The sequence below is a fragment of the Vulpes lagopus genome, chromosome 1, assembly GCF_018345385.1.
Source record: "Vulpes lagopus strain Blue_001 chromosome 1, ASM1834538v1, whole genome shotgun sequence".
Classification (NCBI taxonomy): Eukaryota; Metazoa; Chordata; class Mammalia; order Carnivora; family Canidae; genus Vulpes; species Vulpes lagopus.
In genome coordinates this window covers 157,381,286-157,399,161 of record NC_054824.1, presented here as the reverse complement: position 1 = coordinate 157,399,161, position 17,876 = coordinate 157,381,286, and the positions used below count along the sequence as shown (strand labels likewise).

The 17,876-nt window shown below is 38.6% G+C and overlaps 2 protein-coding genes across 6 annotated transcripts in view; one reads left to right on the top strand and one right to left on the bottom strand.

Moving 5' to 3' along the window:
• The window catches only part of C1H1orf112 (chromosome 1 C1orf112 homolog), a 39,789-nt gene extending 25,232 nt beyond the window's left edge, over positions 1-14,557 (bottom strand). For 2 of the 4 annotated variants that reach the window (XM_041758241.1, XM_041758249.1), the window contains exons 1-8: positions 14,399-14,557; positions 11,747-11,786; positions 9,793-9,881; positions 8,620-8,724; positions 7,985-8,125; positions 5,981-6,146; positions 4,446-4,530; positions 3,683-3,821 (exon numbers count right to left, since the gene is read on the bottom strand). In XM_041758241.1, the coding sequence (XP_041614175.1) occupies positions 3,683-3,821; positions 4,446-4,530; positions 5,981-6,146; positions 7,985-8,125; positions 8,620-8,724; positions 9,793-9,881; positions 11,747-11,786; positions 14,399-14,509 (876 nt within the window). In that variant the 5' untranslated portion in view covers positions 14,510-14,557. Of the gene's footprint in view, positions 1-3,682; positions 3,822-4,445; positions 4,531-5,980; positions 6,147-7,984; positions 8,126-8,619; positions 8,725-9,792; positions 9,882-11,746; positions 11,787-14,398 lie in introns of those variants that run through there. The other 2 variants (XM_041758265.1, XM_041758258.1) reach the window with 2 other exon arrangements.
• A 55-nt stretch (positions 14,558-14,612) lies between these two features.
• METTL18 (methyltransferase like 18) lies at positions 14,613-16,916 on the top strand. 2 transcript variants are annotated; one of them, XM_041750911.1, is made up of 2 exons: positions 14,613-14,868; positions 15,557-16,916. In XM_041750911.1, the coding sequence occupies exon 2, from the start codon at positions 15,766-15,768 to the stop codon at positions 16,861-16,863; it is 1,098 nt and encodes a 365-aa protein (XP_041606845.1). In that variant the 5' UTR covers positions 14,613-14,868; positions 15,557-15,765; the 3' UTR covers positions 16,864-16,916. The 2 variants fall into 2 exon arrangements, with proteins under 2 accessions (XP_041606845.1, XP_041606877.1); XM_041750943.1 differs by having other exon boundaries at positions 14,613-14,878.
• The last annotated feature ends 960 nt before the right edge of the window (positions 16,917-17,876 follow it).

The window sequence follows — 17,876 nt, the reverse complement described above, 5'->3', positions numbered from 1 at the left end:
ATATATACACACACACACACACTGGACTATTACTCAGCCACAAAAAAGAATGACATTTTGCCATTCGCAACACGGACTGATCTAGAGCATATCGTACTAAGTTAAAGAAGTCAGACCAAGAAAGACAGGTACTATGTGATTTCACTTACATGTGGAATCTAAAAAACAAAACAAAACAGAAACAGACTCATTAAGTACAGAGAACAAAATGGTGGTTGCCAGAGGTGGGGGTGGAAGATGATGTAAGAGGATGACCAAAAAGGGTGAAGGGGAGTGAGGGGCACAAGCTTCCAGTTAAGGAATGAAAAGCTGCAGGAATGAAAGGTACAGCATAGGGAATATACTCCATGGTATTGTAATAACTTTATATGGTGACAAGTGGTAACTTAATTGTGATGAGCATTTTAATATTGCCTACAATTGTCAACAAATCACTATGTAGTATATCTGAAACTAATATAATTCTGTAAGCCAACTATACTTCGATTAAAAATATTTTACGGGCACCTGGGTGGCTCAGTTGGTTAAAACACCTGCCTTTGGATTTTGCCATGATCTTGGGGTCTTGGGATGGAGCCCCACATTGGGCTCCCTACTCAATGGAGAGTCTACTTCTCCCACTCCCTTTCCCTCTGTGCACATGCTCTCTCTCAAATAAATAATCTTTTAAAAAAGTATTTTTACATTTATAATAAGCTATATATTTATATGGAAAAGTATATGTTTATTTTCCAAATATCAATTTCTATAAGCATTATATAAAGAAAGGTAGCAATTACAGTGGAAATTAAATTTATTTTTAAATGCCTGATAAATAAATTTCCCTATCTTTATAGAAAAACTAAATCACTGGGCAGCCCCGGTGGTGCAGCGGTTTAGCACCGCCTGCAGCCCAGGGTGTGATCCTGGAGACCCGGGATCGAGTCCCACATCAGGCTCCTTGCATGGAGCCTGCTTCTCCCTCTGCCTGTGTCTCTGCCCCTCTCTCTCTCTCTGTGTTTCTCATGAATAAATAAATAAATAAACATTAAAAAAATTTTAAAAAAGAAAAACTAAATCACTGGGGTTAAAAAAGTATATGTTAAAAAGTTTAATATGACATTCTCTTTTTGAAACTGTGTTCAAAACTTAATAGAGAATAAATGTCAATCTTGTTAAAAAGATATGTTAAAGTTTTAATCACCAGTACCACAGAATATGACTTTATTTGGAAACAGGGTCATCAAAGATATAATTAGGTAGGCTGAAGCTACACTGGAATAGGGTATACCCTCAGTTCAGTATGACTGGTGTCTTGTCCTTATATGAAGATGATATGAGGACCCAGAGAGAGAATACCACGTGATGATGGAGGCAGAGAAAGGAGTTCTGCAGCTATACACCAAGGAATGCCAGTGACACCAGAAGCTAACAGAATGGCATGGAGCAGACTCTACCCAAGACCTTTCAAAAGAACATGTTCCTTCTGATACATTATAGACTTGTCTCCTCTAGAACTATGGAATAATAAATTGTGTAAGGCACTCAATTTATGGTAATTTTTTTTTTAAGATTTTATTTATTTACTCACGAGAGACAGAGAGAGAGAGGCAGACACATAGGTAGAGGGAGAAGCAGGCTCCCTGCAGGGAGCCTGATGCAGGACTCCATCCCAGGACCCTGGGATCACAACCTCAGCCAAAGACAGATGCTCAACCACTGAGCCACCTAGGCACACCTGTGGTAATTTCTTCTTTTTTTTTTTTTTTTTAGATTTTATTTATTCATGAGAGACACAGAGAGAGGCAGAGGGAGAAGCAAGTACCCTGCAGGGAGCCCGATACAGACCTCAATCCCAGAACCCCAGGATCACCACCGGAGTCAAAGGCAGATGCTCACCCACTGAGCCACCCAGGTGCCCTTATAGCAGGCCTAGGAACCTACTACAGGGACTGATACATCTGTATGCTTTCATAAATAGCATAGCAGCTATTAAATTTGGTAGTTTTATTTTGATGCTTTTGAAAACAAAGTGAGAAAACTGCTTGGAAGACTTAAAATAATCATTTAATTCCTGAATAAATATCAATAGTGAACAGCAGAGGGCGTTGCTGCTCAGAATTCAGAAGGGTTCAGAAGGGAGTTCAGAAGGGAGAAACCACAGAACCTCAAAACTCCATTTCAGGCAATGGACAGTGAGTAGTGCTAGTCCCTTTATCAGTGCCAAATTTTCACAAGGAAAGCATGAAAATTTGCTTGGATGGTTAGGATAGTTTATAATTTATTCTCTGATTTCTACATACAAATGTTGTATAGAAGCTGAACGTTAAACTATTCTGTGTACTAATAGCCACACTGATCAGGCACCATCAGGACTTCTCTTTTCTCTTCCATTATACTATTGCTTGGACTCTCTCCATGTTTCTCCTGTCCCAAATCTCTTCTAATTTTACTCTCCCAGCACCAGCTGGAGGGTCTGTGGGGTCAACTTAAGAAGGAAAGCAAGACAAGAGGGGGTTGGGGTTGAGGATATAGACATACAGAAGTGGAGAAGAACAACCTTCCTGCCACGACACAAGATACTCAGCCAAATTCCCCCTCCTCACAGAAGAGTGAGGGGAACTGGAAAGGAGACTTGATGCAAGGAAGTAGGGGTGGGAAAGAAAAGGAGAAAAGAAAGGATGTAAGGGGAGAATAGATAAGAGAAAAAGAAGAGAAGCAAGAAGGAAAAGGTGACCCTAAAGTCTTATAGCTGCTCCTCAGTTCCTTCTTACCAACTTCAGAACTCCTTTTCAAACTACTGTCCTCCCCTTGGGTGGGTCCTTCCAGATAACCTCTGCTCCTGGAGTTGCAACCCTGTGTAGCAAAGGGAGGAACTTACACATCCACCCCCATGGCTGCTGGGTAGGGAGGGGCACAGGTACAAATGAATTGCCCGTATCCACTAACAAGTCCACAATGGGAAGGGAGGTTACTGTTACTTTACGGAAGAATATTTATATTTAACTCATTTTCCCACCGAAATTATTACATATAACTCTTAGGTCCTGAATACTATTAATCCTATAATTTAGGGCCATTATGGGTTAAATAAAATTTAAAGGGCTAGTCTGAGAACAAAAGTCACTATGTATAAAACTGTTATAGGAAAATGAACTATTAATTCCCAATAAACTTATTATAAATTTTAATACAGTATGTTTCATAAATGGGATGCCAATTCAACACTGTAACTTTTTGAAATCAAAATAAATATAAGTGTGCATGAATTTGAGCCCACAGACACATACACACACAGCTGCATATCCCATCACTATAGGGTTGGTGAAGAACAGACAGTCTGTGCCTCTATCACACGACCTGAGATAAATACAGGACGAAGGAGTTAGATCTGTGACCTCGGGTACGAAAGAATGAAAGAATTCTGAAGATAATGCCTTGACTAAACCAGTTATTACATAAAAAGCTGGGGATGGGGGTGGGTGGGAGGCACAACAGCCAGTTTCTAGAGGGAATAAGAGCAGGTAGGAGTCTAATGCAATGTTTGGGGTGAAGAGTAATTATGGACTACAAATAATCATAGATTGAAAAAAATGACCACAAAAAAACAAATCAAAACCCTTTGAGGTAAACTGATACATAGATTCAAATGAGACTGAGTAACTGCCTAATGAACATAGAGCTGCTGTCACACCATGCTTACCTGTGCATCTGACTGTGTTATCTGCTCGGCTAACTGTAAACAGGAATGGAAGGAGAAAAGAATGTCCTCACACAAGCTGGTGATTATATCTCTGTGTTTCAGCTGACTCTTTATAACTGACTGGTGCTTAAGGCTCTGCCTAAATGAATTAAAAAAAAAAAAAGAATACAGTCATAAGTAACACATCAAGTAACATAAGACCATAAAAATATGACTTGAAGTAACATGTAAAAATCATCTGTATTAGACATGGCATCATTAAGACATGCTGATGTTACCTCTAAAGTGGTCATGTTAGCTTTATTAAGTGGCTAATTTCTTATTCCTCTTTATGAAATTTATTGAACTCTTACTAACATTCCACATATTCTGCTAGGCCTTGAGGATGGACAAGTGAATGAAGATACAATCTCTGCCCTGTCTGCATGGAACTTGTGGTCTAGCACACGAAAGAACATTAAACAATTTTAAGAATAATTAATTACAGTTGTGAGAAATACTAAGCTAGAAAAGTCCAGGATACTATAGTAGATCTAAAATAACTCATTCTCAGGGTAAGAATAGCAAAGACCACTATCACAAGGACATAACACTTAAGCTGACATGTAAAGGATAAACAGGAGTCAGCAAGATGCAGAGTATGGAGAGGAGCACCCCAAGCAGAGGGAGAGAGTGTGAGAAGGCCCCAGGACAGGAGATAATTAAGATTTTAGATATGGAAAATACATTACAAAAAGCAAAAGCAAAAAAAAAAAAAACTTACTTAATTATAAATTTCCAAGTATTGGCATGAAACGCATGGTCCATACTGGAAATAACAGAGCAGATATCCAACAATGAATGAATAACTACAAAAAAAGAAAACAGAGCTCTGAGGACATTCAAATGTCATATGGGGTGAGTTTCTTCATAATTTAAAACTATCTACTGAACAGTTTATTTGTTAAGATAGGCAATGCAGTTAGAAAAAAAGCTTCAAAACAATTTTTAAAATAAGTGTCACATTTTTGATTTACGGTTTTTACAAATTACAGAAAATTAATTTTTGACATTTACATGTATCTAAATAAAACTCAATGTCCTAAATAAACTAAAATAAAATGTTCAGCAGAATAAAAGCTGTGCCCTTTTATAATTGAAATATTCTATAGATATTCTAATCCAAAATGCAAAATAAGTTGCAAAGGAAAGAACACCAAATAAGGAAGAATTAAAGTAAAATTGCAAAGCATTTATGGAAGGCTTCTACGCTTCCCTTTTACTTATAAAAATGACCAGTGACTTCCCTTTCTGTGTCTACACTCTTGGACGTTTCTTTCCACACTGATCTGGGCCTCAGCTCCATGACTTACTTTGGTCAACAGGATAATAGTGCTTGCACATTGGGGCTTGTCCTCTCCTGATGGTGACCCTGAGGCCGTCATCAGGTGACAGAGCCTGGGCTAGCCTCCTGGATGATGTGCCATACCTGGCCAGCTCGATGCTTCTGCCTCCAACAGTGAGACATGGGTGAGGTCAATGACCACAAAAACACGAGTGAGTGAACCAGCTGTTACCATGTAGAGCAGAGAAAGCTGTTCCAGCTATGCCCAGCCTAAACTGCTAACTCACAGAATCATGAATAAGTAAAGCAGTTGTTTTAATCCACTAGATTTTGGGGTGGTTTTTTGTAGAGCAGGAGGTACCTGATACACTGCAAAAACCCAACTTAACTCTAACCCAAAGTTATAAAGCTTTGCCCTTATATATTGCTGTTTTTCACACTCTGGGTTATAATTCACTGGTGAGTGATAAAATTATGAAGTAGCAATCAGTAATTCTCTAAAAATAGTATGACAGAGCACATTATATGCAAAACAGTATTATTTTACATATAATAAATGCAGTCTATATATACAGAGTCACGAACATACATATATATGCGCAACTTATAATTCTCTGGAAAGAAATGCAAACTTCATTTCTTACTCAATTATGGTTTAAAAACTCTGAAAGTTACTGCCTCAGAATCTGGACTACTTTGCAAGGTATAAAGTTACATGACTTTACTAATCACTGGGGAAAAATCATGTATGGTGAACATTAACTGAATATACAAATCTATGTTAAGGCACCACATACCAATTTTATAAATTCTAAAATTTAAAGGATTAAAAATTTATCAGGTAGGATTTAAATTTTTTTATACATAATGAGTAAATACCATGAAGCATTAGAAACAACACTGGGTTCAGTAACTTAAATGGATATACAGTTTAGTCAACATATATCACATAAGTAGGAAGTTTCCTCACTCACCTATTACCATATTCAAAACATCATCATTTTCATCTATTAAAGGATCCATGCATACCATATCCAGTAGTTCCATTAGCTGCTTTTGAAGAGAATAGGCTTCCTTGAAAAGAGCCTGGAGAAGGTCTGAAACTAGGTGTAAATGTCCAGAATAGATAGATTCACTAGCCTGATCACAAATAAAAATAAGAGAAATTGCAAATCATAAAAAGCTTAAGACCAAATTTACTTTAAGTCATTCTATCAAAGCTCATAACTTCAGTGCTTTCTACTGAATCACATATTTACTCATTGAACAAATGTTTAGTGACCACCCCTTATATAGTGTGTGCTTTATTATACAGAACTAAAAGGGAGATACATAACATTCAGTCAGGTGCATGACTTTTAGCACTCTATCACCAAAGAGAAGCATTAAACTAGTGATTTTATTCACCCTATGAATACCAGGATCAAAACTGCCTGTGACCCACAAATCCTAATTTTTATGCTTTAAAGCTGCCTCAGGAATAGAGATGGACTACAAAAGGACTCGTGTCCTTTTTATAGGCACCTAATCATTAAGGAATTCATCTGATCCACCACTGCCATAATAGAACAATTTCAGGATTCCTTTAGCTCAACACAAATCTGTCTCTTCTTTCTTTGTAGAAAGGAAACAGAATAAACAACAACAAAAAACCCACAAAAGCCCATTTTTTTTATAATCACTTCCTTTTAACATTTTGAAACAAATATTTACATACAGGTGCACCTCAGAAATACTGCAGATTCAGTTCCAGACCACTGCAATAAAAGGAGTTAAATAAAGTTTTTGGTTTCCCAGTGCATATAAAAGTTATATTTATACTACACCGCAGTCTGTTAAGTGTGCAATAACACTATGTCGACCGCTGATGGGAATGCAAGCTGGTGCAAGCACTCTGGAAAACAGTATGGAGGCTCCTCAAAAAGTTAAAAATAGAGCTACCTAACAATCCAGCAATGACACTACTAGATATATACTCCAAAGATACAAATGTAGTGATCCAAAGGAGCATCTGCACCCCAATGTTTATAGCAGCAGTGTCCACGACAGCCAAACTATAGAAAGACCCAGATATCCATTGACAGATGAATGGATAAAGAAGATGTGGGGGGTGTGTGTGGGGGGGATGACATTACTCAGCCATCAAAAAAAAAAAAAAATGAAATCTTGCCATTTGCAACAACATGGATGGAACTGGAGAACATTATGCTAAATGAAATAAGTCAATCAGAGAAAGACAATTATCATGTGATTTCACTCAAATGCGGAATTTAAGAAAAAAAAACAGGATCACAGAGGAAGGGAGGGTAAAATAAAACAAGATGTAATCAAGAGGGAGACAAACCATTAGAAAATCTTAACCATAGGAAACAAACAAGGTCACTGGTGGGGAGGTAGGTGGGGGGATGGGGTAACTGGGTGATGGGCATTAAGGAGGGTACTTGAAGTAATGAGCACTGGGTCTTATATGCAACTGATGTATCACTAAACTCTACCTCTGAAATTAATAATACACTATAAGTTAATTAATTCAATTTATATTTAAAAAAGCAATGAATATACCTTAATTTAAAAATATTTATGCTAAAAAATGCTAACCATAATCTGAATTTTCAGCAAGTCATATCACTGATCACAGATCACTATAACAAACACAATAATGAAAATGTTTGAAATATTGCAAAAATTACCAGAATGTGATACAAAGACAAGAAACAAGAGAATGTTGTTGGAAAAATGACACCAACAGACTTGCTGGACACAGGGTTGCCACAAGCTTCCAATCTGTAAAAAACACACTATCTGGGAAGTGCAAAAAAACAAGGTATGCCTGTACGTGGTGGTTCTTTGTTCTAATGAAAAGTTTATTCCAGTAATATAGGCTAATATGTAAAATCCTAAATGCAAACACTATATCCCTCAGCTCTTTTGCCTGTGGATTCCAGGCCATTGAAAGTATACTCAGACACATTACTCACCTTACAATGTACAAATGTACTTTTGATTACATGTAGGACTGAGGAGGGAAGACTATGAATATTTTCTAGAATGATGGATTCCTGTGTGGCACAGACATGCTGAACACATCCTGTAAGAGCTGCTAGGAGCTGCACCATTGTCTGGAAATAAGGAAAGAAGTTTCATTCACAGTATGTTTTTGTGCAAAGACCTAGAAAACTATCAGACAATATGCTGAGTATTAGGGATATAGCAGTTAGCAAAATGCACACTCTGTTCCTCCTTTCATTGAATGTTAGTCTATCGGAACTACAAATATTGGAAGAATTGGCTCCCATTTGGTTTAAAAAAAAAAGCTGGAATCCTAACCCACACATCAAAGCATACAGCAAATGTTGTACATATATGCTTTAAAATTACAGGTAAGGCATGCTATCTTGATTATTTGTTGTCTGATACAAGTTTGATGTTTACTCAGCATGAAACTATTAAAAAATACAAAATTTATCTTTTTGCATTCATATCTTTAATTCTATAAATTTAATTCCAACACCGAGTCACTACATAAAGGATACATAGCTAATTACTGTCAGTATAAAAATTCTTACAGTGTTTAAGCTCCTTCCCTATGTCCTTCCTAATAAATTTGACATACTTGTAAAATATTCCTTAGAGTGGTCTGGATTTCTAAATTATGGCTTGATAGTCCTTTGGCTTGACTGGTTAACTCGTACATCATGTCATCAAATAATTTCACAGTCTGTGAAAAGCAAGCACATTATAAATAAAGAGTAACAGAAAACACTACAAAGGGAAGACATAAAGGAAAAAAAATCAGATAATTTTTCATTAGCAATAGCTATGGGATATTATCTGGTTTAACAACGGCACTCAATAAAGTAAATGAAATTATACATGTATATCATATATGTAACAGCTAGATCTTTTTCTGCTGGTCAAGAAAAAATTCTAAGAAACTTTGAGATAGAGATGAGATTGAGAACAATTAAGTGAATATGAGTAATAGGAAACTTGATGATTATCTGCTTCAAAGCTAAACCTAGAAATCATTTTAAAATGTTTCATTTTGGGCAAGAAAATACCTTTAATTCCTACAATTAAAAAAAAGTCTCTTTTCAGAGAAAAGGTATACCAATATATCTAAAAGGTAATAATGTAGTTGGTGAACTTAATGTTTTCTCTTGGTTATTCTAGCCTCTTTTTAATTTTAAGACTTCTTTAATAAAATTTGGCTCCTGGGGTGCCGAGGTGGCTGAGTCAGTTGAGCATCCAACTCTTGGGTTCAACTCAGGTCACGGTCTCAGGGTTGTGAGATCAAGCCCTGTGTAGGGCTCTGCACTCAGTGGGGAGTCGGCTTGGGATTCTTTCTCTCCCTCTTCTTCTGCCCCTCCCCCATGATCACTCCAGTGCCATTTTCTTTCTAAAATAAATCTTTTCCTAAAAATTGGCTCCATTTTTCTAGACAATGAAATTTAACAATAAACTACAGAGACGATACTTAACTAACTTCATCAATCCTAATTTTTCATTGAATTGCTATGAAATACAAGAGTATTTAAAATTAGCTATAAATAATGTAAATTCAATTAGTAAAGGATCTATACTACTTAAAATAATTTTTAATTACCTAATGATCACACTCACCATCATGTTCTCACATGAGATCTATTTCTGACTACATTATTTGTTTTCAGATATGCTGATACATGAGGAAAAAAGGAGCCACAGTTAAGAACAAATGATCTAAAATTGAGGCTAGATTAAAACAGCCTTTAGAACATGTAGACTGATTAAAATGATATTACACCTTTGGCAGCACTTGTGAGAAGAAAGTCTGTTCCAGCGTCAGGTGGTTCATATGAGGTAAAAACATTTCCACAATAATCTTCAGAATTTCTATAAAGCAAAACAGTAACATATTTTATTAGAATATTAAATCATGTCAGTCAACAGAGTTCACTACCCTCCTTCCCCAAACACAAAAATATGGAAGTACTACCAATCTGAAGCCTTGTACAACAGTTTCAAAATGCCATATTCTCTGTAAAGAAACTATTTTTTAAAGATTTTATTTATTTGACACACACACATACACAAGTTGGGGGTGGGGAGGAAAGGGAGAGGGAGACTCCCTGTTCAGCAGGGAGGACACGGGGCTGGATCCCAAGACCCTGAGATTGTGACCTCAACAGAAGGCACTTAACTACTGAGCCACCTAGATGCCCCTATGGAGAGAAACTATTAAATATCTGAAATAATAACATGAAAACAAAAGCTCAAAAAGATTCTGTATGTCCAGCCATTGAGGACCACTTATTGGATGTGGGTACATCTACTGAATAGGATTTGCTATCATTAAAATTATTGTTAGAGATCATTTAAAACTATGAAAAAGGGGATCCTTGGGTGGCTCAGCGATTAAGCATCTGCCTTTGACTCAGGGCGTGATCCCGGAGTCCCAGCATCAAGTCCCCCATCAGGTTCGCTGCATGGAACCTGCTTCTCCCTCTGCCTGTGTCTCTGCCTCTCTCTCTCTCTCAATCTGTGTTTTTCATGAATAAATGAATAAAATCTTTAAAAAAAAAAAAAACACTATTAAAGTATTCACAATACTCTAAGGCTAAATGACGAAGCTTCCAAATTAGTATACTCCCAATCTTACTATATCTAAACATGTATATACAAATAATAATAGCCTAGAAAGAATGTATAGAATCAAGATGAGAACGTGCTATACCAAAACCTTAACCATGTTGGATTAATGACTGTTTCATTATCTTTTCTGATTTTCTGCATGTTTTAAAATTTTTTTTTAAGATTTATTTATTTATTCATAAGAGAGACACACACAGAGAGAGACAGAGACAGAAGCAGAGGGAGAAGCAGGCTCCATGCAGGGAGCCCAATGTGGGATTCGATCCCAGGTCTCCAGAATCATGCCCTGGGCCAAAGGCAGGTGCTCAACCGCTGAGCCACCAAGGGATCCCTGTTTCAAATTTTCTTTCTTTTTTTTTTTTAAGATTTTATTTATTTATTCATAGAGATGCAGAGAGAGAGAGAGAGAGAGAGAGAGAGAGAGAGAGGCAGGGACACAGGCAGAGGGAGAAGCAGGCTCCATGCAGAGAGCCTGACATGGGACTTGATCCCGGGACTCCAGGATCATGCCCTGGGCTGCAGGCAGCGCTAAACCGCTGCGCCACCGGGGCTGCCCGCTGTTTCAAATTTTCTACAGTGAATGTATAACTCATACTCAGGATAAAAAAAAACTTTAAAAAATTAGACTCAAAAGTCAACATAGTTGAAAATTATAAATATCCACAACCAACTGAAGTGCAAACAGAATAACTCAAATTTGAGTAAACTGTCTAGTCTAGTCTTTAATTCATCTCTTCTCCTAACCAAATAAGTAAATTAAAAAATCCAAGTAAGATTAAAGAACACAGATAAAGATGAGAAAGTCAACCGAGAGCAGACTGCAAATTATGTTTTACATAGGTCTAACCAGTTTAACAACTAACATTTAAAATATCAATGTGTTTATATGGACATTATCAACAGTTCTGGTATCCATCTAAAAAAGAGCTTAAAACTTGAAGTACTACAATTTAAAGGAATTTGGTTATTTTAAGTAACTGAAATTTACAGAGGCTCTAACACTAATTGAACACATTTGAAAGGAATATGAAACTGTACTGAGATATGTTGGACTCAGACTGTAATGACATCAAAATATATTAAACAATTAAGATAATTTTACTTACGAATATGCTCGATCCAACTGTCTGAATGCTGATACATAGAGTAAATAAATTAAGGAAGACACTAATATCACAGTAATAGGATATTCACTACTAAGAACAAATCTAAAAAACAGCCTTCTTTAAGTTTAGGCAATGATCAGTAAGAAACTGAAAGTAGATTCAATTTACTGGCTTAATTTGCTTTTAAAAATTTAATTTTTTTTTAATTTTTTTATGATAGTCACACAGAGAGAGAGAGAGAGAGAGACAGAGACACAGGCAGAGGGAGAAGCAGGCTCCATGCACCAGGAGCCCGACATGGGATTCGATCCCGGGTCTCCAGGATCGCGCCCTGGGCCAAAGGCAGGCGCCAAACCGCTGCGCCACCCAGAGATCCCTAAAAATGTAATGTTCTTAGGTAGACTACAGTTTAATGAAAATACTTCAAGGAAATACTTTCAAAATTGAGCAGGGATAAGATTGTCTTTTCAAACTACGTATAGTTGATATACTTTTGACAGATGAGGAATAGTACTATATTATCCATGGATTTCTGGTTTCTAAAACGGAAAGAAATTTCTTCCTCCTTCACATCTCTCCAGTATTTTATTTGCACTCAACACTTTGTCTCCATGTTACTTGTGTATCTCTTACCAACCTTATCGACTGAAATTCTTCTGCACATAGCAAACACAAATATATGACATTAAATTATCCTATGTTCATTACAATAGTAGTAATTTTATTATAAACTGTACACTTGTATACCATCAGGAATTGTTAAAAATGTTTTGTTGTAAAATAAGATTAAAGAATGTGTCAGTAAGAAAAATGAACAAACTATAACTTCATCACATTAATACTAGAATTGATCCTTCTTCTGACATCTTACTTTGCATATATGAATTTTACAGCAGAAATCGAAATGAGGTATAGTCAGTTCATTTTATTTAGTTTAATAGGGTCGAATTTGTCTTACAGAAAAATTTCAGCAATGGTCAAAAAAATGTTGGACCCTTCCAAAATTAAACCTAAGTTAATGATTATGTAGACATGCTGCAAGTAAAGACAGGAAAATAATATGTAAAGTTCAAAACATGAAAATAATTATGTTTGGGTGATGTGACTGTATAGATTTACTAAAAACATATCTTTCATTTGTTTAAAAGTGTTGAAAATTGGGGGAAAGGGATCCCTGGGTGGCTCAGCGGTTTAGCCCCTGCCCTCCACCCAGGCGGTGATCCTGGAGTCCTGGGATGGAGTCCCGAGTAAGGCTCCCTGCTTCTCCTGCTTCTCCCTCAGCCTAAGTCTCTGCCTCTCTCTGTGTCTCATGAATAAATGGATAAAACCTTAAAAAAAAAAGGGGGGGGGGAGAACAGGTTTAGGTTCTTTTGAATGTTAAGTCTGAGATGTAAAACCAAGTGGAAATGTTTCCTTCAATAACTGAAGTCCCTCATAAGGTTGAGGGAGAAAAGAGGAACCATGTTCCTTATCTTTGTTCCCCCAAAGCCTAACACCCTGCCTGGTATGTATTATGTAACCAGTAAAGGTTTTGAAGTTGGAGGATGGCTGTGCATTTCCCAAGTGGAAATCCTTCAAGACAGGGATTCTGAATCCACACAATGACTAAGAGACGGCTTTGGTATCTAAGCGGGGTTTTGCCCATGCCTATGTGAAAAACTTCTACATAAGGGTAATATGAAGAATTGCCTTCAGATGTAAAAAAAAAAAAAAAATTATTTGAAACTCTCTACAATGAAGGTCATTTTTTTTTTCTTTTAAGCGTAGCTTATGTTGAAAGGTGAGCTCCTGGGCAGCCCGAGTGGCCCAGAGGTTTAACGCCGCCTTCAGTGCAGGGCCTGATCCTGGAGACCCGGGATCGAGTCCCACGTGGGGCTCCCTGCATGGAGCCTGCTCCTCTGCCTCTCTCTGTGTGTCTCTAATAAATAAACAAAATCTTTAAAAAAAAAAAAAAAAAAAAAAAGGTGAGTTCAAAGATGTTAAAAAAAAAAAAATTACCTTTTTAACATGGAGAGCTAGGATTCCAGGCACATTCACAAGCACGAGAAAAAACAGTATGTACTTGGACCACGGAGGCGTTAATGACTCAAACTCAGTATTTGAAAGCCAATTACAAAAGGAAGCACCTCCTTCTAACCAGCAATAAAGCCAAAAGAGGTCTGAGAAGGGCATTTTTATCACAGGACGTCTGTTACACACATGGCACCGTGGCAGATGTACGTCCTTTAATTCTCTTCATCCTGAGAAAGGCATCCATATTCGCCATCCAGTTTAGAGGTGAGCGCTCGGAGTATCTCCCTAACCTCATCCAGCTATCAGGAGTCAGAGCTCACCTGAGAGGTCGGGCCTGAGGGCCTGCCTGCCCTGCCCCCCAGGCGAAGGTGCATCGACGCTTAACCGCAAGTGACAAGTACAGAAAAACCCAAAGGCACAAAGGGATGGAGAAAACGCCACAGCCGCGGCCAAGATCATAGGGCGGAGCATCAGAGCGAGCCCTTCCAGCGCCAAGGGGAGGCCCCCGCCCGCCCCCCTCCCCCATCTCGCTCATCAGCGACCATCATCAACACGACCCCGCGGCCAGTGAAGAGGCCACAGAAAGGCTGCGACACCTGCCCCACACCCCCTCCGGGTGGAGCCGACAGCGAAGGATATAAGGAGCCGGGGCAGCACGGACGGCAGCTCCCGGCGGCAGAGCTCCTCGGTCCAGCCGCTTAACTCCTCCAGGGGAGCCGCGCTCGCCGGGGCCGCGCGCTCCTGAGACATACTTCGCCGACCAGCACAGCTTCAAAGCGCTCCCGCCACCGCCTAGACCGGAAACTCCCGCCGTCCCGGCAGGCCTTGCGAGCCCTCCGCCGGCGCCCGCGACCATAGAGAGGAGGCCGGGCGCGTTCCTAGGGAGCCCTGGCGCGCGGCTGGGGAGGCCGTCGGGCTAGTCTGGGCGGCGGAGGGCTCGCCTCGCGGGTGCGCGCCGCCCCTCCCGAGGGTCCGAGTTGGCGCGGGGTTCGTCGGCCCTGGGCCCTGGGCGCTGGGAGCTTCCCGGGCGGTGAGCGTACTCAGGTCCCGGTCGCTGGAAACGTTGCACTCAGGCGCTTGCGGAGGTCCCCAGAGGCGGAAGGCCCCAGGTTTGCTACGGTCTGTCCCCTCGGGCTTGGAGACCGCACAGCTGGTCTGGGTGCAACTGGCACCTGCAGCCAGAAAATGAATGCGAGCCTCAGGGCGCGGTGGGGTAGGCAGACACCGGCGCCTTTTTTTTTTTTTTTTAAGATTTATTTATTTATTTGTTTATTATTTATGATAGTCACACACACACAGAGAGAGAGAGAGAGGCAGAGACACAGGCAGAGGGAGAAGCAGGCTCCATGCCGGGAGCCCGACGTGCGATTCGATCCCGGGTCTCCAGGATCGCGCCCTGGGCCAAAGGCAGGCGCCAAACCGCTGCGCCACCCAGGGATCCCCTTTTTGTTTGTTTTTACAGTTTATTCTCTTTCCCATTTTTTTTGAACTCTGAAGAGTGTGTGTATGTGTTTCTTTTTAAGAGAAGGATCTCTCCTTACACAGCTTTTACAGAAAAGGCAGCTGCATTAACAGAGCAGGATACTGGTTAATGTTACATTACTGAAATATGTCATTTTACCTTTCTTAAAAGCTTCTTATTTGTTTGTTCATTTGTTTTTATGTAAACTCTGTGCTCAATGTGGGGCTTGAGCTCAGAACCCCAAGATCAAGAGTCACATGGCTCTACCAACTGAACCAGCCAGGTGTCCCTCAGCTTACTTTTTAATAAGAATTATTTTCTTTTTTTTCCTTCAGAGCTAATTTGAAAGAAGAGCAAAGACCTCTAAAAAGTCATTTGGAAACATCTGTAAATATTTGTAACTGCACATAAGCAGCTATAGAAAAATTAATCCTCAGTGAAACTAACGAATAGTTGAAGCAGGGTTATGTGTGTGTCATCGGTTCTATCCAGAAGTAGAAGAATCTTAATTTGAATTTAAGGATTGTGTGCCTTTAGTGAGAGGATGACTTTTCAGTTTAATTTCACCATAGTAAACCACCTGGAAAATGAATCAATGCCCCTTGGAGATGGAGCTTCGGCCGTGGATTCCTCCAAAGAGTCTTCAGTGTCAGAAGGTAAACACAGGGACAGGAAATGTTCTACAGAACAGTTTGACTTGCCTCAGAATCATTTGTTGGAACATAAGCAACTGGGAAATGCAGCTCCCTCTCAAGACACAGACAGCTCACTCACTGCAGCAAACAGTTCAAGTAACTTGGAGCCACAGGAAGAACATCCCTACATGAGAGTTGCCAAAGAGCATACAATGCCTGAAGATTTAAAGAAAGTGTTAGAAAACAAAGTCATAGAGACATTACCAGGTCTCCAACATGTATCAGTAGTGAAAACCATCTTGTTGAAAGAGAATTTCCCTGGAGAAAACATAATTTCACAAAGTTTTTCTTCTCACTCTGATCTGATCACAGGTGTTTATGAAGGAGGCTTAAAAATCTGGGAATGTACCTTTGACATCCTAGCATATTTCACAAAGGCCAAGGTGAAATTTGTTGGGAAAAAAGTGTTGGATCTTGGCTGTGGATCGGGGTTGCTGGGTATAGTTGCATTCAAGGGAGGGGCCAAAGAAATTCATTTTCAAGATTATAACAGTTTGGTGATTGATGAAGTAACCTTACCTAACGTAGTGGCTAACTCTACTTTGGAAGACGAAGGAAATGATGTAAATGAACCTGATGTGAAAAGATGCAGGAAATCAGAAGTAGCACAAGAATTATCTAAATGCCGGTTCTTTTCTGGGGAGTGGTCTGAGTTTTGTAAGCTTGTACTAAATAGTGAAAAATTCTTTGAAAAATATGATCTCATTCTCACCTCAGAAACAATTTACAATCCAGATTATTATGGTACTTTGCACCAGACATTCCTTAGATTGTTAGATAAAAATGGACGGGTGCTTTTGGCCAGCAAAGCACATTATTTTGGTGTAGGTGGAGGTATTCATCTCTTTCAGAAGTTTGTAGAAGAAAGGAATGTATTTGAGACTAGAACACTCGAAATAATTGATAAAGGACTAAAGAGATTCCTAATTGAAATGACTTTTAAGTAACCCAGTTAATGTCCACTGAGTGTCCCAACTGAAATAAACAGAATAACCAAAAATTTGTTTTGAAATGTTTGATTTCTGCTCTGCTATTATTTTTTGAAATTATGATGTTTGCTTATCCAAATAATATACCAGCTATATTAATAACCTTGTACTTGTTAGGCTAGACTAGATGAATAGTGTCCTGAGCATTTGATGAGATTTAGATTATTTTGTGGGAAAGTGTTCTGTTCTTGACCTTTATTTGGCCTTTCTGCCACCTTTGATGTTATATAAATTTGTTCTTGGGGAAACTTGACATTTCCTATTTCAAGTTTGAATCTCTCCTCAGTTTCTGTTTACATGAAGTGTCTGGTCAGATCACCATGCCATTAATTCTAAGGGCATACATATACCTCACTAAAAGGTACAAACCTAAATACTAGACTGAAAGCCTTAGGTAAGTAGGAAGAAGTTTTTGTTTTATTTTTATATTCATTTACCTCATATATAAGAGTAAGAATTCTAAGCAGTTGAATTCACAATGAGATGGAAGCAATACAGGGGAATCATGATAGTATAAAATTGATACCAAAAACCAAATAAAAAACAAACATTAAAAAAGACAAAATAATCTATATTTTATCTTAAGAGACCAGAAAAAGAAGAGCAAAATAAACCCAACAGAGACAGAAAGAAGGAAATAAAGCTTAAAGCAGAAATCATGAAATAGAAAATAGAAAAAAAATCAAAGCCAAAAGTGAGGTCTTTGAAAAGATCAATACATTTAACAAGCCTTCGGCTAGACTGACCAAGAAGTCTCAAATTATTAAAATCAGTAATGAAAGAGGGAGTATTACCAGTAACTGACAGAAATCAAACAGCTTTTAAGAAAATTACACAAGATCTAATTCAGTGAAGACACTGTGTTTTATGTTTGGGAGACAGTATTGTTAATCCCCAAATTGATCTGCAGATTCAATATGATCCCTAACAAACCTTCACATATGTACCAGCATTTGTTATTTCTTGTCTTT

Coding starts and splice junctions, on each gene's coding strand:
- METTL18 (XM_041750911.1), top strand. CDS start 15,766: ATGACTTTTCAGTTTAATTTCACCATAGTAAACCACCTGGAAAATGAA.